This window comes from Festucalex cinctus, chromosome 15, assembly GCF_051991245.1.
Source record: "Festucalex cinctus isolate MCC-2025b chromosome 15, RoL_Fcin_1.0, whole genome shotgun sequence".
NCBI lineage: Eukaryota > Metazoa > Chordata > Actinopteri > Syngnathiformes > Syngnathidae > Festucalex > Festucalex cinctus.
In genome coordinates, this window is record NC_135425.1 from 24,569,171 (window position 1) to 24,592,200 (window position 23,030).

At 41.9% G+C, this 23,030-nt stretch overlaps 1 protein-coding gene and 1 pseudogene across 2 annotated transcripts in view; both read left to right on the plus strand.

Annotated features, from left to right (window-relative positions):
* LOC144002819 (uncharacterized) overlaps nt 1-23,030 on the plus strand; it is a 36,944-nt pseudogene that overhangs the window by 8,576 nt on the left and 5,338 nt on the right. The window contains exons 3-24 of the transcript XR_013278817.1: nt 8,055-8,327; nt 8,481-8,574; nt 8,812-8,881; nt 8,990-9,093; nt 9,155-9,250; nt 9,366-9,437; nt 10,185-10,265; nt 10,379-10,484; nt 10,850-10,945; nt 12,394-12,484; nt 12,579-12,683; nt 13,151-13,220; nt 13,299-13,334; nt 15,953-16,133; nt 16,296-16,399; nt 17,459-17,557; nt 17,671-17,832; nt 17,905-17,979; nt 18,047-18,121; nt 19,537-20,097; nt 21,236-21,413; nt 22,115-22,263. The product of XR_013278817.1 is annotated as an uncharacterized LOC144002819 (transcript). The remainder of the gene's footprint in view (nt 1-8,054; nt 8,328-8,480; nt 8,575-8,811; nt 8,882-8,989; nt 9,094-9,154; nt 9,251-9,365; nt 9,438-10,184; nt 10,266-10,378; nt 10,485-10,849; nt 10,946-12,393; nt 12,485-12,578; nt 12,684-13,150; nt 13,221-13,298; nt 13,335-15,952; nt 16,134-16,295; nt 16,400-17,458; nt 17,558-17,670; nt 17,833-17,904; nt 17,980-18,046; nt 18,122-19,536; nt 20,098-21,235; nt 21,414-22,114; nt 22,264-23,030) is intronic.
* LOC144002722 (zinc finger protein 703-like) lies at nt 2,710-6,605 on the plus strand. The gene is made up of 2 exons (XM_077498191.1): nt 2,710-3,131; nt 3,996-6,605. The coding sequence occupies exons 1-2, from the start codon at nt 3,066-3,068 to the stop codon at nt 5,181-5,183; spliced, it is 1,254 nt and encodes a 417-aa protein (XP_077354317.1). The 5' UTR covers nt 2,710-3,065; the 3' UTR covers nt 5,184-6,605.

Consider the following 23,030-nt stretch of genomic DNA (forward strand, 5'->3'; position numbering starts at 1 on the left):
TAATACAGCCAATGAACATGGTAACAACAGTGCTAGCTAACGTGCTAATATATGAATTGATCACAGCATTTATTTTATGCTGTACAGCAAACTTTTCCAAACTTTTTTCAAAAAATCAGAGTCGGCGCACCGCCAAGCCTCCCAGCATGACGTCTGATTGAATCCAGATTAAGGAATGCCAGCCAACCACATTGTCCGCTTATCTCCCACCTCCCGGCCTCGCCGTGCCCCTCGGCTAACGCCGTTCGCGCCCTTGCAATATTTTCCTCCCCTTGTGATTTTCTTCTTTCCGTTTTCTTGGCAGTTGTTTTTTTGTGGAAATGATCTGAAGTGTGACAGAACGGCAAAAGCAGCACATGACAGAAATTCAGATTCGACGTGTCATGGGAGCCGACTTTGATGTGGAGCGCATGATGCTAACGAAAGAAAGAGTGAAAAGTTCACACACCGCCGGCGGCTGGAATGCAAAGTGAAGGTTTTTGACATGCGCTTGTAATTTGATCTCACTTGGCTGACGTGCGTTTGGCTCCGCGCTATTGTCAACCGTGAACTGAAGTTAGAAGTATTTTTTTTTTTCAGTGTGCTATAAAAACGAACGTCAACTTCTTCTCTGACACAAAATCAACATATCAATATGCTCAATGCGCTTTATTTTGATTTTTTTTGGGCAGAAGCGAGGTGGGATTGGGTGTGTTGTGGTGGATCGGGGTGCGCCATTTCTGTTGCGGTGTGGAAGTGGGGAATGTTACTTAAAAAGTTTGGAAAACAGCTGTACAAATGTTTGGTGCTGTCGGCCTTGTGGTGAGAGGGACAGGGTTGAGTCAACTTTGTATCATATAATACTGAACAATATGATATGATACAAGAAGATATGATTTAATTCAATGTGCAGCCTTGACCTGGCTTCAACCGGCCCTAAAAAATTCAGCGTCACCAGTGAGTTTTTTTTTTTTCTTTTCTAAAAAAGGCCACGCCACTTATGCCCAGGCAATCATTATCTCCGTCAGACGTTTTCCCCGCATGAAAGCGTCCCGCCATGTCCCGCTGCTCCGAGAACACAGACGACTCGTAAAAAGTGTTGTAAACGTGTCCTTTCGGGGAGAATACAGGCCGCCGCGCTCTCATTTGTTTTTGGGTAGGAAGGGGGAAAAAAAATTATGAGCTGTCATAAAAACGCTAGTGAAAGCCCTTCATCACGAGGGGAAAGCCTGGCGGGGTTGGGCTACGGATGTGTTGGGGTGCGCCAAGACTTTGTGGATGGACGGGGGATTTGGGAAAGGCTACTCTTCATCTACAAATTTAAACCTTTTTTTTTTCGGGAGCAGATGGGCATTTTTTAACTTTATACAAATGTTCGCCCTAAATTGGATAATGTTGCATTTACATTGCATGAAAAGTACAATCTGGATCCAACTGGGATTAAAATTGTTTCGACAAGTTTAGCTTGTTATAAATGTGTGCCCATTTTTGGTAAGGTCTTTGGTACGATCAGATTTACATTTAAACATTTTCAGCATTTTACATGTTGCGTTTACATTGCTAACAAAAGTGCAATCTGGATCCAACTGGGATTAGAATTGTTTTGACAAGTTTAGCTTGTTATAAATGTGTGACCATTTTGATAATGTCTTCAAAATGACCACATCTACATTTAAACATTTTCAGCATTTTACATGTTGCGTTTACATTGCTAACAAAAGTGCAATCTGGATCCAACTGGGATTAAAATTGTTTTAACAAGTTTAGCTTGTTATAAATGTGTGACCATTTTGATAATGTCTTCAAAATGACCACATCTACATTTAAACATTTTCAGCATTTTACATGTTGCGTTTACATTGCTAACAAAAGTGCAATCTGGATCCAACTGGGATTAAAATTGTTTTAACAAGTTTAGCTTGTTATAAATGTGTGACCATTTTGATAATGTCTTCAAAATGACCACATCTACATTTAAACATTTTCAGCATTTTACATGTTGCGTTTACATTGCTAACAAAAGTGCAATCTGGATCCAACTGGGATTAAAATTGTTTTAACAAGTTTAGCTTGTTATAAATGTGTGACCATTTTGATAATGTCTTCAAAATGACCACATCTACATTTAAACATTTTCAGCATTTTACATGTTGCGTTTACATTGCTAACAAAAGTGCAATCTGGATCCAACTGGGATTAAAATTGTTTTAACAAGTTTAGCTTGTTATAAATGTGTGACCATTTTGATAATGTCTTCAAAATGACCACATCTACATTTAAACATTTTCAGCATTTTACATGTTGCGTTTACATTGCTAACAAAAGTGCAATCTGGATCCAACTGGGATTAAAATTGTTTTAACAAGTTTAGCTTGTTATAAATGTGTGACCATTTTGATAATGTCTTCAAAATGACCACATCTACATTTAAACATTTTCAGCATTTTACATGTTCTGTTTTCATTGCTACCAAAAGTGCAATTTGGATTTGATGTGGCTTCAATTTAGTTTGATGTATTTTATTGCTGATCGTCCAAAAACTCTTAATGCCCAAATCGATGTGTCAAATCTTACCCAAGTTTATATTGCCTTAAAATGTACAATACAACCAGGACTGGAGCTGGCCTAAATGTATTTTATGGTGAAAACAACAAACAAACAAACCCCAAAACCATGTTTTCACCAGAAATGAATGATCACTTTTGGTCTCGCTGTCATCGAGCTCCGCCCACCGGCTGCTTTGAGGTCCCTCCTGCCTACTCGACTGACTCAGTTTGACAGTCAGATGCGCGAATCTACGCAGCGCACACATGCCGTGAAGACCTCCTCAGAACTTCACACTGGATTCATTCAACATGCACGCGTAAGCCCCACCCACCCACCACGACCACCCTCCGCTCGTCCTTATCCCCGGGAGACAATCCACCGAGTAACGTTAACCGGCGGGGCTGTGGACGGATTACGCCGCGCCCGATGAAATGTCACCACCACTGAGCGGTTGAAGCCGAGCAGCGAGCCTCAAGAGCCGGGGGGTCTTCATCCCGGTCGTCGGTCCTCGGGAGCCCCCGTGGCCAGCGGCAGGCGACATGTTGAGCGCGCACGTCCACTCGGAATACCTGCAACCGCTCACGCCAACTTCTGTCACCATCGAGGTACTTGATTGATTGGTATTTCTTTATAGTAATAACATTAAACAGCATTATTAGTATGTTAAAAATATTGCTGCTCAATAGTTGTAAAGAGTATGTTGCGTATGTGGTTCCTGCTTAAAAGTTTAAAAGTAGGTCATGCAGTGATTAATGTGTTTATGGAGAGGTAAATTGTAGTTAAAAATGTGCAAAATAATCACATATAAAATGTTGTTTTTTTTAAATGAGTTACAGTGAGTTCATTTTAGTTAACTGATGTCAAACTAAACATGACAGAACACAATCGGCAGTTTTTCATTAAAACTAACTGTTGTGGCTTATGGTGTCCACTGGAGGGCGCACTAACAACCACTTAAAAGACATTTTGAATTTTGGTTATTGGTGCAAACATTTTGTGCTCATTTTTGTTAAGAAATTTCTTATTACTCCACAGTATAAATAATAGATGTTAGTAATAATAATGTAATTATTTGGACCAAAAAAGAAGAAAAATAAATAAATTATATATATATATATATATATATATATATATATATATATATATATATATATATATATATATGAATTTTATTTACAATATTTGCCATGAAATCCAAATTTTCTAATTAAAATAACCTGTGTAAAAATTAAAACAAAAAAAATCTTTAAAAAAAATAAATCTAAAAAGCTCCTCATTAAGTGAATAGATAAATAAAAGATAACTTTTTTTGAATGTATAATACAAAAAAAATGTTTATTTTTCAAATTAAAACTACTAACACCAGTTCACTGTTATTTGGACATGGAAAAAAAACTTCATTATGACTGAAAGTTGCTACAGTTCATAAAATATTTTTAAAAAAGCACTTCTTATTGATTGATTTTTAGCTGGACGCGAAGAAGAGTCCGCTGGCCCTACTGGCCCAGACATGCTCGCAGATTGGGAAAGCGGATCGTCCGGCGGTCTCCACCAAGGAAAGCGCCTCTCCTCCCGGGTTAAAGCTGGGCGAACAGCGCCCCCCTTCGGCGGACAAGTGCAGCTTCAAGCCCTACCACAAAGTGGGCGGGGACTCCGGCGGAGGCGGCGACGACCAAGTGAGCAGCAGCAGTTTGTTGGACAAAATGGGATTCAGGGTCCTTGGTGGCACTCATGGGAATGCCGCCAAATCGCCTTCGCCGAGCTGTGGTGAGCAGGGACCCAAGCGGCGGTCAGGTGGCGCGCCACCCGACCGGCCGGGCCACTCGCCAAATAACGAGCGTGAGACTGGAAGTCCGAGCAGCACCAGTAGCGACTGCGGACAATCCAAAAAAGCCACTGACGCAAGCGGGCCGACTTCGGTGGGTCCGCACCTTGCCCACGCCGGACCCAGCTCCGATGGCGGCAAAGCCGAGTCCAGCCACGGGCGCCTCGCGCCTGTTTCTCCCTACGAGTCGGCGCATCCTCTTATCCCCTTGCCCCCGTCCAACGTGGTCTACCACGGCTCAGTGGTAGGCGCCTACGCCGGCTACCCGCCTCGGTTGGGTCCCAAGCACCCCAGATCGAGCCCTCTCTCGGGGTGCTCGCCGCCCTTCTTCATGCAGGGCCTGTGCCGGGATCCTTACTGCCTCAGTTACCCCAACGTTCCCCACCTTAGCAGCAGCAGCAGTCTCAAGTCCAGCTTTCCGTTACTGTACGCCGCTCACCCACCGCACCCCCTCTACTCGTACGTCGTCCCCAGTGACTCCCACCCCCACTGGGAGTCAGCCAGGGCTCCGTGTGACAAGCGCTTTACCGCGTCCGACGAGTTCCTGGCCCACCTGCGCGCACACAATGCCTTAGAGGTGGTGGACCCCAAGGCGCCATCCTCAGCACATTCCCCTTGTCACGTACCCCACATGAGCGGTTCAGGGGGCTCCCTCAGAGCACCGCACGGTATGGGATTAGCTCGCTATCACCCCTACAGTAATAAGGTCCATTTGTCGTCCGGACCCTCCGCCATGTCCTTGCGTTCTTTGCCTGCCGTAAGCCCATACTACCCGCACTATGCCTTCTACAACCAAAGACTGGGACCCCCATCAACTTTGGGCTACCAATGATGCATCCAGGAGACTTTTTGAGGGTGGGCTCAGTGTCTCCAGGTTTCGGAATGGATTGACACCACTTTTCAGTTGCACTGAGGAATTGTCAAGATTTGCTTGCCAGCAACCCTATAACGAGGGAATTTTCGCTTATTTCTGCCTATTTGACCAGTAAAATCCATCCAACTTCAGCGCTTGGGCATCCGTTTCAATCGGGATTTAACAACAAAACGTGAAAATAAATCCTTATACTTTTGCGCTGTTTCCTTGGATTCTCTTTGGTTTTCATTGAATCTTTGTTGCCTGGCGCAAGTTCCAATCCTCTGGAAATCGGATGTGTCGTTCTTTTTTTTTTTTTTAAATCGTCCTACCAAAGCACTTCGATTGCAGCAATGGCCAGGTAGTAGCTAGCAACTAACTTCATTATGTAACAGGAAGACCTACAATTTTTAGCTAGCTAAAACCAATGCTGCTCCTTACCTCTCTTCTTGTCCCCAAGTCTAAGTTTAGGCCTTGGAAAATTCCCAAATCGATTTGTTGTATGTGATGCACTTTGTCCTGGATCCTCTAATTACATGCAACTTTTATTCACCTCAAAAAAACACCAAATTTCAGCAGTAATTCACCAGCAAACTGGTCATAGCTAACAGCTAGCTTCTCATGAAACAAGGAGTCATCAAACTTTAGCTACCAGATTGAGGATAACTCCGAAATTTAAAGTTTGACGTCCAGAAAATTCCCCAAATTGCTTACTACTTTGCATCCTAGTCCTGGTTATAGGCAACTTTTATTCACCAAATTTCAGTGGTAACTACAGTTTAGCGGCCAGATTTTAGCTAGGGGCTAGCTTCTCTGACATCATCCAAATATGACATCAGCTTTTGTGTGTGTGGTTTTTTTTTTGTTCTTACCTACAATTCTTTTTTTTCCTCTCTTTATTTGTATAATCCTGCTAACAAATGACAGTGGTAATTTACATTGCCGCTAACAGCTAGCTTCTCTTGAAACGTAAGAATCTTCAAACGAATCCGAAGGTACCAGATTTCGGCTAACTTTTCACTTGTTAACAGTACTGCTAGCCTGTAGAATTAGCAACAAATTTTGGGTCCAGATACATTTTTTTTTTGCTACTACATTGACAGGTTGGTTGCTCTTCTCTTATTGGTTTTAAGAATGTAAACAAGAAGGTTAGCTAGTTACTTTTGTACTCAATTACATTTCAGTCTATTTTTTTTCTCTCAAGTAAAGCAGTTGAATCAATGCCTCTACAAACTTCTTTTGCTTTTACAAACCTGTTTTAAACACAAGAATCTGTCATTCTACATTAGTGTCGTGGTAGTGGCCCCACACTGATCATCCGATATCGCCATGTCTATCGTAGCGCACAATATATATTTTTATGCAACGGGTTGTATTTAGTTAAATAAATCAAAACTACGATTCCCACATTGTTGTCGTCTGTTTTTCATTGCAGATTCCTCTCAGGAGGGCGACTTGCGCGCCCACACGCACTCTCCATTGTGAGTGTGTCGAGAATGAATAATCTCCAAAGGACACGTGGGAAGATTTTATCAAGCATCTCTTTGTTAATTCACATGACCATCACAGCTGTTTTCCCTTATGGGTATCTGATCCATATTAGTCAAGGTGTCTTTCATGCTCCTTGACTATAAGTAAAAATAGTTTACAAATACAGTACATTGAATCCCCTCCTATACATTTTAAAACATATTTGCCACTCTCAAGTTGAAGTGTAGTTGAGATTTTCCTTTTCTGAAAAATGATGGGAGGTTATTTCTTCCTCTTGCTGTTAACTACACTACATCTCTTGCAGTAGAGCTCAGTGCTGCTCGTCGCATTGTGGCGGGACGTGGTACTACAGGGACAAGGCACAACTCCATTTGGACTTCCTTGTAAACTGCAACCACATTAAAAAAAAAAAATGCTTAAAAATCTTCCATATAGCGGAAGTTAATTGAGTAACTCGAATGTATTTTTGTCTACGTTTTTTTAATTGACATGATCAATTTTTGTATCATTTTTCTTTCTTTCTTTTTAAAAATATCTCTTTCGTGTTCTTCTTAATCCCAGAAAGTGATGTGTGCTTTGTGGGGGGGGGGGGGGGGGGGGGGCAGTAAGAAGCGGCCATGTGCGGGCCGTGATGTTTTTCAACAGTCCTTAAGCTGTCATCAGACCGCCACAAATAAATACAAACACACAGAAAAAATAAATAAATAAATAAACATGGAATGGGACTCATTTAACAACTGGGAAATCATACAAAACAATTCATACAGTAACCCTGACTTAAAACCCTACTTTCAAATCCAAAAGCATCTTGACCACGTCATCCTGCTTTAAAATCACAACCCTGTCTTGAAAGACTAACTAATTTGAGACCCTAATTTGAAATTATAACCCTGATTTAAAACCTTACTTGGAAACCTTGACCAAGGTTTTAAATCCTACTTGGAAAACCCATTTAACTCAACCAGGTAACTATGACTTAAAGTCCTATTTGAAACCCTAACAGAGGCTTGAAACCCCAACTAAAAACACTTGCCCTAAACCGAAACCTTACTTTGTAACCCAAAGCAGATTTGAAACTATGAAACCGTTACCCAGACTTGAAACAACACACGCACATGAAACTCAATAATTTTATCATTGACGGTGCTGCCGCCTGGTGGACATCTTGGTCAATCGCAATGACGTGGCTCAAACAGACGAGGAGAAAAAAAAAGTGGATTTGTTGTCGTTTTGTTATTTATTGTTTTTAATAGTTAGTAATATTTGTAAAAACTGCGCGAATTGGTGAATAAAATGAGTTGTGAAGCTCTTTTTAACACCAATGGGGGCGGTTCCTCCTTCCTTGCCTTTCCTTTCCAGCGCTCCCGGCTTGTCGCTCCCCTCTCCCGGCCTCAACCTCCGACTCCTCCCCGGTTACTCCTCCTCCTCCTCCTCCAACATCCAGCCAATTTTTCCCACATTTTCTCCCCTCAGTCCAAAGGCTCCTGACCCCCAGGGCATCTCGTATGCCTCCTCGCGGCGGTTGCCGGGGGCGGGGGAGGAGGGGGAGGACGACGCGGCGGTGATGGGCGAGCAGGCCGAGAGACCGTTGACTCCGCCGGGCCGAACGACGGAGTACCCCCGCGGAAGGAGGTGAGTTCGGGGCCAACTGAAGCTCAAGTCCCGATGTGCTGTGCTGTGCTAACGTAGCCTCTGGTTCATTTGAGTTCGGTTACTGCAAGGCGTTCGATAAAAAAAAGTTCGTTACAAGTTCTTAACAGGTTAATGTGTTTGATTTTGTGGCAGTTATGAGGCGGACAACGATGGTCCGAGTAGCCGGAGGAGGCCTACTCACCTCCGACTGGCGAAGTCGGAGGGAAAGAAGTCGCCGTCCACTCAGGTGTGTACATTTCTGTACTTCCGGTTTTTCCACCAATCACCAGCCGAGCTCACTCCGACGTACAGTAACCTTCATGCTGGCCTAGTCACGGATTTATTTTCAATATTTATAAATGGAAAAATAAGGGTAGACAATCCCCATTTGTCCTGGAAAACATTTATTGGTGTTATTTCACCGCGTATCTTTGAAAACATGTCATGTTTGGTGCCATTATTCCAGTTTTCTGGTTTCTTCCAGCTGTCCAAGACGAACGTACAGTTTCACAAGTTGTTCAAGGAAGTGAGCAGAGACGAGGCGCTCACACAAAGTATGCCCTCCGCTTTCACAGAGAAACTGCTTGTTTTCTGAACTTGACCTTTTTGATTTATTTTTTATTTATTTTTTTAATGTGTTGGTTGTGTTTTTAAATTGCCAGGCTACACGTGCGCCCTGCAGCGAGACATCCTGTATCAGGGCAAAATGTTCCTCTCGCCTAACTGGATCTGCTTCCACTCCAAAGTCTTTGGCAGGAATACGAAGGTACGACGCACCCTCTCGGCAAATGGGTTGGCTCTGGAAAAACTCCAAAACTCTCCCGTAGATCGCCATCCAGGCCTCGTCCGTGACGTTCATCAAGAAGACGAAAACAGCACTGCTGGTGCCTAACGCCCTGGTGATCGAAAGCACACAGGAACAAGTAAGAGCCCTTCAAAAAATATTTAAAAAAGTACCACATTTCAGGTATTAAGCGGGCTCGAGTGCAGTTTGAATGACCTCATCTTAACTTGAGTGTACGTTCTGTTTTTTTCCAGCACGTCTTCGTGTCCTTCCTGTCCCGGAACACCACCTACAAGTTCCTGAGGTCCGTGTGCATCCACCTGGAGGTCAGTTCAAACAAACGAGTTCCGGAACAGATCGCGTGCAGTCGAAAGAAATCCACTTTTAATATTTTAATAACTCACACTCTTGCTGTCAAGGATTGGGAGATTGTTGTAAATGATCACTTTGAACTCTCCAAATAAAGGCGGACACATAAAATTAAGCATTGTATACAGTCTTCCCTCGCTATAACGCGGTTCACTTTTTGCGGTCTCGCTGTATCGCGGATTTTTTTTTTAAGTGCAATTTTGCATATTTTTTTACAGTAATATACCCATTTTATAAAATTTATGAAGGTTTGAACATTGTCAATGTTTGAACAAGAGAGAAATGTGAGACCATGTAAATGCCTCATGGAGAAAAGTGTATAAATTGTGCGGTCGGGGATTTTAGAGCCTTAAAGCATTTATAAGAGTTGTAAAACATAAAGCTAACTACTTCGCGGATTTCATTTATTGCGGGTATTTTTTGGAACCTAACCCCAGCGGAAAACGAGGGAACACTGTATTTGACACCAACGTGTGTACAAATGTGTCTGACGAAAGTCCGCTAGCTTAATGCTAACATACAATGTGAAATGCCATGGAATGGCTAACAGAAATTAGCATAGCTGTAATTGTAAAATCTTACAAGCACTTCTAAAGGCACAAAACAAAATTTGGACTTGCCTGTATACTGTAAATCCTTAAAAAAAAAAATCTATAAAATAAAAATCCTGTACATGCTAACTACAATGTGTGAGAGCTTTGCAGATGGAGAAGACGTGCAGCAGCCATGTGGCCTCCTCCTGTGAAGATGCCTTTGGAGTCAAGCGTCCACCATCCCTCCCTCTGGTTTGGAATCTCGTTTTTGTTTGTTTGTTTGTTTGTTTGTTTTGATCTGTAACATCTATAGAAAGCAAGGTCCTCGTTCTCAGCGGCAGGCCCATTGTGTATGTGCCCGGCAGGACTTCTCTGATCTGGACGGCGTGGTGCGACAGAGACGAGAGGAAATGGAGGTGGAGAGTAGCAGCAGCTCCGGATCGCAGACTCCGGATTGTGACAAAATGGCCGGTGGGTGGATGAGGGCGTGTCTGCTTGGGATCAGCCGTGCTTGTTGACAAAATGTCCGAGTTAAATAGCCAGCATTAATTTAGACGTGCTTCGTTTGACGAGTTTCGTAGAAGGCTCCTCCTTCCTCATTGGACGTGCATGCAGATTTTTCCACGCCTCTTTCCTGACATACTGGAAATGCCTCTTTCTGTAGTCTAATTCAATGTTTACAATCCCTTATTGAGCCAAGTCATACTAGAACAAATAGCGTATTTTGAATTTTCCATTGAAAGAGCTATTCTTGTTCCGTTTTTTGGATTCCAGGGTTCTGCCTTTTCAATAGCTCTCTTTCCGCCTCTCCCCTCACTCTGTGTTTCATCAAGCAGAATTCGCAGGCCTCCCCGACACATTTCTGAGCAGAGAGGTGTCCGTGCACGCAGATGTCCACCTTCAGCCAGGCCAAAAAAGCCGAGCCAAGAACGGTACCCGTCACGCTCATTCGTCTTGCCGTCTTGTCATATTATTAATGCCGTGGGTCGTCTCGTCAATTATTCATGACAAAGCGCCGCCTTGAATGATTTCCGACTAGAAATCTGCACCTGCATGAGCTACGGTGGATTTTAAAAGTCTGCACACCCCCAGTTGAAACACTAGATTTAAAACATATCTTGACAATAACGTTAACGCATTCTGATTAATATCACATTTGTGGAATAGGAGTTATGCAGCAAAATCCAGTCGTTTTCATCCATCTCGGGGCGGCCATTTTGACACTTGCTGTCAACTGAAGATGACATCACAAGTTGTTCAGGCAATGACCAATCACAGCTCAGGTCCCTTTTTTTTTCTTTTTTTTTTTTTCTTGAAGCTGAGCTGTGATTGGTTGTTACCTGAGCAACTTGGATGTCATTTTCACGCAACACCAAGTGGGAAAATGGTCGCCTTCAGATATTGATTTGGATTTTTCTGCTTTTTCTGCTTTCGTCCTCCACTAACGCAATATTAACCACAATACTGTATTTAGACTAGTGGGACTGCATATAACATATTGTCAAGACATTTTTGCAAGTATAGACTCATACTTCGTATTTTATTCACCTATAACTGGGGCCTTAATGAAGGTGTAGGAAATTAAGAATAGTTCAAAATATCAGCACACGGCCTCTGCTAGAAAGCAAAAAAACAAAGTCACCTTAAGCCTACTAGAACTTCTGACCTTCGTTTGGGTTTAATCACAGATACTTTAAATGGTGTCCAGTGTGTGCTGACTCCCGTTTAAGGAGTTTGAATGTGATTAGTGAATTCTGATCATGTCCATTTAACTCATTCACTCCCAGCCATTTTCATTGAAGCAACGTCTTTTACTGGATTTTGAATACAAAAGAAAGATTAGCATCTCTTCTTTCATTGGGTAAAAAAAAAAAGTAGATTTTTATCTGTTTCCGTTTTGCAGCAGTTAGCATTAGAATATAGCTAAGTTTCATTACCATTATGTTTAAAAAAGTGGGGAAAATAGTTTTTTTGCAACATGGTTGATCTCTTATACTCTGCTGCCACCTGCTGTCCGTTTTTGTAATAACTATCATTGCTTCAAGCGTTTTCTTCAGTTCAGAGGCTGCATCAAAGCCTTCTGCATGCTCTGGCATAAAAAAACAACAACAAAAAAACAACAACAAAAAAACATATAAATACGTCTTTGGGAGCAAATGAGTTAAACGAGGGTGTGCACACTTTTGCAACCACATTTCAATTCAGTTCAATGTTACCTTTACTTTAGTTTTATAGGTTGTGAACTTATTTATTTGACCAATTGTTAAAAAGTAATTTAAAAAAAGCTGGCATTTAGGCACGGGTGTGGAGACTTGAATGTGATTCTCTCCTCGAGCCCAGATGTTTGAAAACATATTGTTTCTGTTTTCTGCCCACAAAGGGCCGTCGAAGTCTGTTGCGGGGGCCACGCAAGCGGACAAAGGCTGGGCTCACGTGACCTTGCTCTCCGTCCTGCTAATCTATTTGTTCTTGTGAGTTTTCTGTGCAACACGAGAAGCCATTTGTTGTCCGACAGGCTCTTTTGAGATGTTTGCGTTCCCCCCCCCCCAAAAAAAAACAACACAGAGTCGGCGTTCTGGTAATGTCCTCGTGTTACATGGCGTTCAAGATGGCGGCCCTGGAGCATCGCTTGAACGTCATACTGTCCGCCAGGGATCGTCTGCATGGAGGGTATGATGATCCCAAATAGAAGATTTGAAAGGATCAAATTTGGTAGGAGAGTCTATCATGAGTTGAGCCACAAAAAAAAAAAAAAATCTCAAGAAGCCATATCTGAAAAGACACAGGAAGTCTGCCATTTTGGTTTGAAGCCGCCATTTTGTCCTGTCTCTAGATTTTTTATTTTTTGTTTTCAACCCCCAAAATCAGTTTCACTTAGCAGCATGAAATTCGGTAAGCAAGTCTATCATGAGTAGACCCACAAAAAAAAGTCTCAATGACCCATTAAAAAAAACAAAACAAAAAAAAAACACTTGAGTTTTGGTTTAAACCGTTTTGTCTCATAGCACCCTCCAGATTAGTTTTTTTTTTTTTTTTTTTTTACAGATGGAGGTGTCTAAATTGCCAAGAATTAGATTTTTTTTTTTTTTTGCCGTTGGAAGAGTTGCCACAAAACAAAAACACCAATCTGTTTGCAGAAACGCGGTGATTGCCCAGGATGCCGAGATCTTCGGCGAACTTTCCGCCAGCCTGTTGAAGCTCGAAAAGGTTTGTGCCAAATGCGGATTTTGGTGAACGGGCTAAAATGTTGTTTTGGTGTCGCGCTGCTGAAGTTTGTGTGCTTAGATTCAAAGAAACCTCCAGAAACTTCTGGAGGACACCTAAAAATGAAGACGATGATCTTCTCCCACTCAGGACCATGTGACTCCAGCATGTAGTATTGATCACCAGTAGTATTCATGCACTTTAAAGAAATGCTCCTTATTGTAAGCACTCCACAGCTTCTACTGTTTCTATGTACCTTTTAAAAAAAAAAAAGTGCCTTTAAATGATATTTGTGTAATATGTGTTTTAAAAAAAAAAAAAACACTCAAATAGTTCAGACTTGTCCACGCTATTTCATATGTATTTTTTACTGCATCATTTCTTGTTCAAAGGTCTAGTTTGTCATTTCTGAATATTTCCCATTGTAAATAATCATTTTAAAAAAACTAATTGACAGAAAAGGTCAAATCATTTTGAGTGCAACTTTACACATGTAGTGTGTACATACATTGTTTTGTTCTGTGCTCAATTTGGTCAATTAAAAGAGTTTGAGAAGAGTGGGTGTGGTGCTTTCACGTTACAAGAATTAAGTGGGAATTTTATGTGTGTAAAGTAGTAATTGTATTAAGGCATAATCAGAGGCCAAAGTTACCATGTTCTTGTGAAATACGTCACTTTCTCATAGCATGACGTTTGGCTTGGAAAAAAAATACCTTTATTCTTGTATTAACATTTTTGTACAAAAAAAATTACAATATGAACATTTATTGAAAAAAAATTCATCATTATGCTCATAAATTGCTTATTATTCGCGGTCCCAATCTCACGCGAATAACGGGGTTCAACGGCACTGTTTTGTCATTTAGCGTGCGCGCGCGCGTATCGATGTGCGCATGTCGTCAAGCCCACCGTGGGCCCCGCCCCCGCGTGACGTCACCGTCGGTCGTGTTGCGAGGGAAGCAATGGCGTCGCTGGACGAAAACAGCCGCCTCTGCCGGAGAGGCCGTCCGTGTTGTTGTTATGTGGCGGAAGGAAGAAGCCCGCCGTCGTCGCGCCTGTAAACAACGTCGAGTCGAGCCTCGGGACAAGGACAGGCGGGCCATGGCGGCTCATTAAAACCAGAAGACCGGAGCAGGCTGCTGGTAAGCGGGGTGTGGGGGGGGGGATCCCCCCCCCCTCTCTCTCTCTCCTCCGGGTACCACTTTTCTTCTTCTGACTCGAGGATGCTCTGACGGCTTAGCAACAAGGAGACAATAGAAGCGCGGGTGGGAGGCGCAAACCAGCCAGTCAGTAGACCGACATGTCAACAAAGGCCGCGGGGGCCTCGCTGGTAGATGCGAGAACGATGCTAGTGACAAAACATTGGACTCCATTTCCTTTATCTTCACGTTTAAACGCCAGGAGGGCTTCACTCAATCCGGACAACTTTATTGATACCGCTAAACCTTGTCACTTAAATATTGAACAATAAAGTTGTAGGAGTAGAATGGGAAATTCAGACCGTCACCGTCATTCTTTCAATTTTTTATTACTCGTTTACATCGTAATTTTATGAATTAGTTTCCTCTACATTTTTTTGGGTTGTAGTTTTCTGTTTTTATTCTCTTATAATTATGACTATAGTTCTGAGATGTTCTTAAAATTTTACTACTTATCGTTACAGTTTTTTTTTGTTTTGTTTTGTTTTTTAACTTATTCTGAGGCTACAACAAACAATTGTTTTAATAATTCATTGAAAATGTCAATTATTTAGTTGGTTAATTGGATGCAAAACGTTTTAATTTCATTTTTTTGCATTTTTGTTTTGCAAATTGATCTATTCTGTCTTAACATGATGACTTTTTTGTCATGATTTTATAACTTTATTGTCATAACATATATATTTTATTATTTATTCTAGTTTTAACATATTTTTGTCTGATTTTCTTTTGAATCTATTGATGGGGTCACCAACCTTTTTGAAACTGAGACCTACTTTGATTTAATGGGACAGGTGACCAATTTGAGAAACATTTCTGGAATTTATAACTTATTTTCTCAAATAGGGCGGCACGGTAGTCGAGTGGTTAGCACGTCCGCTTCCCAGTTCTGAGGTCTCCGGTTCGAGTCCAGGCTCGGACCTTCCTGGGTGGAGTTTGCATGTTCTCCCCGTGCCCGCGTGGGTCTTCTCCGGGTACTCCGGTCTCCTCCCACATTCCAAAGACATGCATGGCAGGTTAATTGGGCGCTCCGAAATGTCCCTAGGTGTGCGTGTGAGTGTGGATGGTTGTTCGTCTGTGTGCCCTCCGATTGGTTGGCAACCAGTCCAGGGTGTCCCCCGCCTACTGCCCAGAGCCAGCTGAGATAGGCGCCAGCAGCCCCCGCGACCCTTGTGAGGAATAAGCGGTCAAGAAAATGGATGGATTTTCTCAAATATATGTAGCTATTAATTATAGCCATTTGCGAAGTCATTGATGATAATGATTACTCATAATAATTCAGAAACATATATAGAAATATGCCACATATATGCATCACTTCATCATCATCATCATCATCACAATCACAGGTGAGCTATTTTTAGATCATGCTAGTTGGCTACTCATGTGATACTTGGATGCTACTGCAGGCACCACGTTCGTGACCTCAGATTTACTGGCGTAATTATTTTATTTATTTTTTTTTATGGCGATCATACTAATCTGAATAACCGTGCCGTTTCCCCCACCTAGGTGTGAACGCTTGTGATTGGACAGCATGGCCGCCCAGGAACCGTCGCCTCCCTCGTCCATGGAGAACAACAAGCCGGGCTTCCCTAAGAAGATCCTGGGCAACAAGCTGGAGGACAAGCACCTGTGCAAGTGCTGCCACAACATCCTGAGACGACCCTTCCAGGCGCAGTGCGGCCATCGCTTCTGCTCGTACTGCTTCAACCTGGCCATCAGGTGAGCCAGTCAACAAATGGCTCCTTTGGTATTTTATAAAAACCCAAATGATTCACAATTTTGTGTCGCCCATCTATCTAGTTATAGTGGTTCAAATTTGAAATGGGGAAAAGAGAAAAGAAAAGGCACCATTTTGTGGGTCTACTCATGCTAGACATGTCTACTCGTTGTCGCTGCAGTAACGGGCCACAGAAATGCAACGCGTGCATCAAGGAGGACATTTTTGAAGAGACGACGTCGATCCTGAAACAAGGATGTGTGAGTACTCAGTACATTACAAAACCACTCATGATCGATGAAACTATGCAATATAACAACGTAAGACATTTTTAAAGTAGTTTTACCACTCTTACTCACGATAAGCAAATTTAAACTTATTAAAACGCACTTAAATTTATCAACATGTGTGTTAAAGTAGTACCTTTTCACTCACGTTTTTCAAATTTGAGGCAAAGTGTTTGTTTTAAAATCAGGGGTGTCCAAACTTTTTCATTTGAGGGCCACATAGAGAAAATCAGAAGGACGCAAGGGCCACATAATGTTATAAAGAGATATTGTGTTTTGTCCTAAAAATTGTACAAATAATTTATTTGTGCTTTTGCATATTTAGGTGCTTTTCTATTAGCTGCTGCTAGATGACGTCACTTCTGTGTGACATACTTTCAAACGTCATTATTCCGGTTTATATCAAAATAAATCTACTAAAAATCACATTTAAAGTCATCCCCAAAGGCTCATGCATTAAATTAATTACCAAAAACTAAAACAAAGGACATGTTTGCTATAATTGTAGTTAATTTGGAAAACATAAAATGTAGTTTCAGTTAGTTTTCGTCCTTTTAAAAAGCATTTTCGTTTTTATTTTATTTCGGTAACAATATTGTTTTTTTGAATTTTAGTTTTTTCATTAGTTTTAGTTAACTAAAATAACCTTTAACGGCACCTGATTTTCGATACCCTCCCTTCTTACTTTGACTATCTCCAAACATTTTTGTTTTATTTTATTTGAACTGAGTCAAATGCAATTTTTAGCATATGTCGCGGGCCACTGAAAAATGGACGGCGGGCCGCAAATGGCCCCCGGGCCGTAGTTTGGACACCAATGTTTTAAATTGTTTGCCATTTCCATTTAAAGTTTATTGTAAAACTGACACATAAAACCAACAGAATTAACAATTTACTGTAAACCTTTCAATTAGTCTAATTAAACACAGATAGCTTAATGCTAACATGTAACTGCAATTGCCTGTACACTGCAAAAAAAAAAAGAAAAAAAAAGTCAAGCAGTTACTAACCTTTGCCCGGATGTTTTTCAAGGCTTTTCCCGACAACGCGGTTCGGCGGGAGGTGGAAAACCTCACGGCCGTCTGCGTTAATGAAAGCTGCTCTTGGAGAGGATCGATCAAAGAGTATGAGGTGAGTCACGGAAGTCGGGCAATGTGGTCTCAAGTCCACCAAGCGCCACGCTTGGGCGCAGTTCCGTTCTGTTGACGAATCCGTAGCATTTCTGTTTCCACGTTACGTCTCAGCTGAACCACGAGGGCAAGTGCGAGTTCATGATCGTCCCGTGCCCTTCCTGCAAGGAGCGCATCCGCTTCAACGAGCAGGAGCGGCACAGCGAGCGCGAGTGCCCGGAGAGGACGCTTAACTGCAAGTATTGCAAGGAACCCTTTCACTTCAAGAACATCAAGGTGAGAAAACACATTTAAAAAAAACAAAAACAGTATCAATACAATTTGTTGAGACGTCTATCTTGCCGCCAGGCCCATGATGAGATCTGCCCCAAATACCCGATGATCTGCGAGGGCTGCGCCAAAAAGAAGATACCCAGGGAGAAGGTGAGCTTGAGGAGCGTGCGCGTTTCTCTCCCGGATCCCACAAACTGACACGTGTCCCGTCTTCCAGTACGTGGACCACATCAAGTTCTGCAGCAAATTCCGGATGCCGTGTCGATTTCACGTCGTGGGCTGCGACATGTCGGTGAGTGACCCGCAATCTCCTCTTCGCCGCCGGTTCGTTAGAATTTTATACAATTACAGCCGACCTGCTCTTGACTTTTCAGTTTTGTGTTTTATGGGCAGTCATTGTAGTGTTTTAATTTTATCAACAAAAACTAAACTAAACTAAAATAATGTCAACACACATTTTTCACCGGACTAAAAATAGACGAGACTAGACTAAAACTCTCATTTCTAAACAAGAACTGGGACTAAATCAGTATGCATTTTCGTTGACTAATGAAACTGGACTGAAATCTATGGATATTTTCAGTCATTCATGAAAAATGAGACGAAAAATATATGATTTTTGCAAAATCTTTGCTTCTGCAAATCTGTCACCGTGACACTGTCATGTGACGCATAGTGACACACCCCCTTTTCCAATCTGCAGCAAGCGAATGCAACATGCACAAACACACGGGAAAGACAGAAGGTGGATTCATGGTGAAAAAGGTTAAAAAAAAACAAACAAGTAAATTATAGTTATAATTAGAGCTGTCAAACGATTAAATTTTTTAATCAGATTAATCACATCTTAAAATTTTGATTAATCCCGATTAATCGCTTAATTAAAAAGGCTTTTTATCAACATTTTTTGCCCGCCAAATTTAAAATGAACCTCTTATGTGTTCATTTTTCCGGCATTTAATGTTAAGAGGACGTCTCATTTAACGTGGGAAAAAAAAATGTCCCCAATAGTTTGACATGAACAAAAATTCTGAATGTCACACGAAAACATTTATTAAATGCTTCACTGTAATGCATGTTTATGTTTATTGTTCAAACGCAGCCTGTGCTACCTTTAACGTAGCCATTCGCTGTCAAGCTAAAGGATCATTTGCAGTCAAAATTAATAGTGCGATTCATCTGCGTTCATACATGATTAATGCGATAGTTATAAAGTTCCAACAATAATGTTAAACCAACCGCTAACTAATGCTGGTTAACCGTTAGGCATTATTGTGACCCGTTTTGGGCTTTTTGATGGTTCTGACCAAGTCATTTCAAAATAAGATAACGCCCAGGGGTTTTAACTTCACAAAATGGAGCCATAGTAGCCACTTGTTGATATACTGTAATTGTGTGTCAAGTTGTTTTCCATCAAAAGCATGAGAGAAAATTTGATGTGAAATAATTTGACATCTGAAGTGTTGAAAAAAATATACACAGGGGTAATATGATTTTGATAGTTTTTGTTGACTAAAACTAGACGAATAAAATGACGTTTTCTTGGACTAAAATGCTAGATTTTACTAGATAACTAAAAACGGGATGAGGTTGACTAATTATGTTAAAAACGAACAAGTGTGATTGAAGCTGGACTAAAACTGAGACAAAATGTCAAAATGGTGCACAAAATGACCACTAAGCCATTGAGCACCTTCTTGTCGGCAGGTGGAGAAGGAGAAGACCCACGACCACGAACGCGCCTTTGCCTACGAGCACCTCAACCTGCTGCTGCACTACATCATGGGCATGAAGGTGAGCATGGAGGGGCTGCAGCCGCAGGGTCTGGAGGTGGCGGGACACAAACTGGTGGAACTGCAGCAGTCCCTCAGAGAACTGGAGGCCCGGGTCTCCCAGCTCAGCATCGCCGCCTCCTCCTCCTCCGGGCCTCCCGTGCAGGGAGCCGCCGCCTCCTCCTCCGGCTCGGGCCCGCCGGCCCCGGCCCCCCTGCCCCCGCCTCCCACCCTGGCCCCCGCCCTGACCGTGTCCACCTCCTTCACGCCGCTGCCCAGCTCGGTGGGCGCGGCCCTGGAGCTGCAGCTCCACAGCGAGAAGACCAAGGTGGCCGAGCTGGGCCGCCGCTGCACCGAGCTGGAGGTGAAGGCGGGAACGTTCGAGAACGTGGTGTGCGTCCTCAACAGGGAGGTGGAGCGCTTCGCCACCACCATGGAGGCCAGCAACCGCCAGCACAAGCTGGACCAGGACAAGATCGAGGCTCTGAGTAACAAGGTCAGCTGGGCGGTGGTCTGTGATAGGCTTAAAGTAATGGTAGTTATTAAAAACACAGCCAGCAGGTGGCAGCAGAGTATAAGAGCTCAGCCGGGGCCATGTTGCAACAAGCTCTTTTTGCCAGTGTTTTCACCAGGAATGTGAATATTGATGAAACTTAGCTATATTTTAATGCTAATGGCTGCAAAAAGGAAACAGATACAAATACTTTTTTCCTGATGAAAGACTAATCTTTCTTTTTGTAGGTTCCATGTCTGTGGCAAAAGTACTCAAATACAAATACTTGTGTGGAAAAAGACTGATAAAACTAGAATTACTTTGTTAAGTGAATTCAGAGACATGAAAAGATAAAATACGTACAACCGAAATGTGACATCATACAGTTAGCTAGCTAGCATAAGACAATTAACAGTTCAGCGCCCAAAATAGAGGCCCTTGCAAATAGTGCTGTCACTATCGAATGTTTTTAAAATCGATATTCTATTGTATATTTTTTGTTCATCCACTAAGGTTGTACGTAAATTGAATTGAGTGGATATTTATTCTATGCACTATTAGACACCAACAAAATTAGCCTATGCTAAATGGTTAGCAATCGCGATTAGCATTAGCGCGCTAGCGATTACCACTTAAGGTAAACAAACACAAACTGCCATAGTTCTCACATACATCGTTATATCTACGTTACACGCGTAATAGTGTCTTAAAAGTCACTCACAGACAAGGCAAACAAGAGTATTAGCCTTTGCTAAACGGTTAGCAATCGCGATTAGCATTAGTGCGCTAGCAATTGCCACTTAAGATAAACAAACCCTAACTACCATTTAGTTCACACATACATCATTATATCTACATTTGATACGTAATAGTGCCACCAACAGATGATGCTTCAACATTATTCCACAAGTAAACAAGGGTAGAGCGAGCTGTTAGCTACATGAGGTCATCAACTTCCTGTTCCTGTCTTCTTCTGGGCCCGTTTGGTGAATGGCTGCCCTTTATTGGTTAATTGATGAACACCTAAAACCAAGTAGCAGGTGATATTTTGGAATAATTACTGCCCAGGTGCATCCTTCTATTTTTCTGTATTGGAAGAAAAAGTTTGGACACTCCTGTCTTATACTGAGTCATCTCACAGGTGCGGCAGCTGGAGCGGACGGTGGGCCTGAAGGACCTGACGGTAGCGGAGATGGAGGGTCGGCTTCGGGAAATGGCCGCCACAACCTTCGACGGCGTCTTTGTGTGGAGGATCTCGGATTTTGCTAAAAAGAGACAGGACGCCGTCGCCGGTCGAGCTCCTGCCATGTTCTCGCCGGGTAAGAAAATGTTCCAAATTATTACACATTATCATCGCCGTCGAGCAGATTCGATGTATCAACCAAAATGTCTACTTTTCAGGAAGTCCAAGAAAAGCAGAATGTTAACTCATTCAAGCCCAAAAACGTGTAAAACCGTTTTTAATACTTTGTCATTCACTCACAAAAACGTGTTTACACGTTTTTTTTCGTTTTGTTTTTTTTAATGCAAGAGCTTCATGTCAGCTTCTGACATGAAGAGGTAGCTTAAAACAATGTTAGTATTAAAAACACAGCCAGCAGGTGGCAGCAGAGTACAAGAGCTCAGCCAGGGCCATGTTGCAACAAGCTCTTTTTGTCAGTGTTTTCACCAGGAATGTGAATATTGATGAAACAAAGCTATATTTTAATGCTAATGGCTGCAAAATGGAAACAGATACAAAACTTTTTTTCCTGATGAAAGATGAGATTAATCTTTCTTTTTGTAGGTTCCATGTTTTTATAGCAATAGAACACAATGTTCTGTAGGGCCTTGCAAAATCTGTCAAAAGCGGCTTTCTTCAATGAAAATGTCCGGGAGTCAATGAGTTAAAAGAGCTCCAATGGATTTGTTTTCCTACCACTTTAAATGTGTTAATATTGTGTAAAAACAACAACAGCATCTACATCATCATTTGGAAGACAATAAATAATCCACTTCCTGCCCGGCTCCCCTCCCGCAGCCTTCTACACCAGCAAGTACGGCTACAAGATGTGTCTGCGGATTTATCTGAACGGGGACGGGACGGGGCGCGGCAGCCACTTGTCCCTCTTTTTTGTGGTGATGCGGGGACTAAGCGACGCCTTGCTCAAGTGGCCCTTCAACCAGAAGGTACAGTAAAAGGGGATTGGGACCGAGCCCGACTGCAAGTAGTGGGAAAAAAAAAAAACAGGAGTAATTGACACCACCCCAAAATATTTACACTGTATTAGTAGTTAATTAGCAGGGATGTAACGATATCCAAACGTCACGATGCGATATTCTTCACGATATGAAGCTCACGATAAGATAATTATCACAATATTGTGGGAAAGTTGGCGATATTTACCAAAGTCACAATATTGTAAAAAACAATTGTGTCATACTAAAAAAAAAGCACAATATTGTGCTTTTAGCAATGTTATGTTATTATTATTATTATGTTTTATTATTATTATATTATGTTGTTAATACATGCACACATTGAGTTCCTCCACATATTGACTTGCTTCACAGGTATATTACGTTCCCCGTCATCTGACAATTCGTGTAGATTTTAAACATAGAAGGGCAAAAACATCCCAAATGAAAATTAAATTGCACTAAAAAAAAAAAAAAAAGCCACCAGAGGGTGCTAGAACTGCAGAAATGCAAATCAACCTGATTTTTTATTTTTTTTAACAGATTGTGTTGCATTTAAATGTTGTGAACGTGACGACGACGATATTGTGGCAATTTTAATATTACGGATATCACGATATTGCGCTTATCGTTACATCCCTATTAATTAGGGATGCTTTGATTAGGGTTTTATGTCACCGATTCTGATATCGATACCGATAACAAGTACATTTTAGCACCTGTAAACAACAGCTCTAATATTTCTTTTCTTTTTTTTT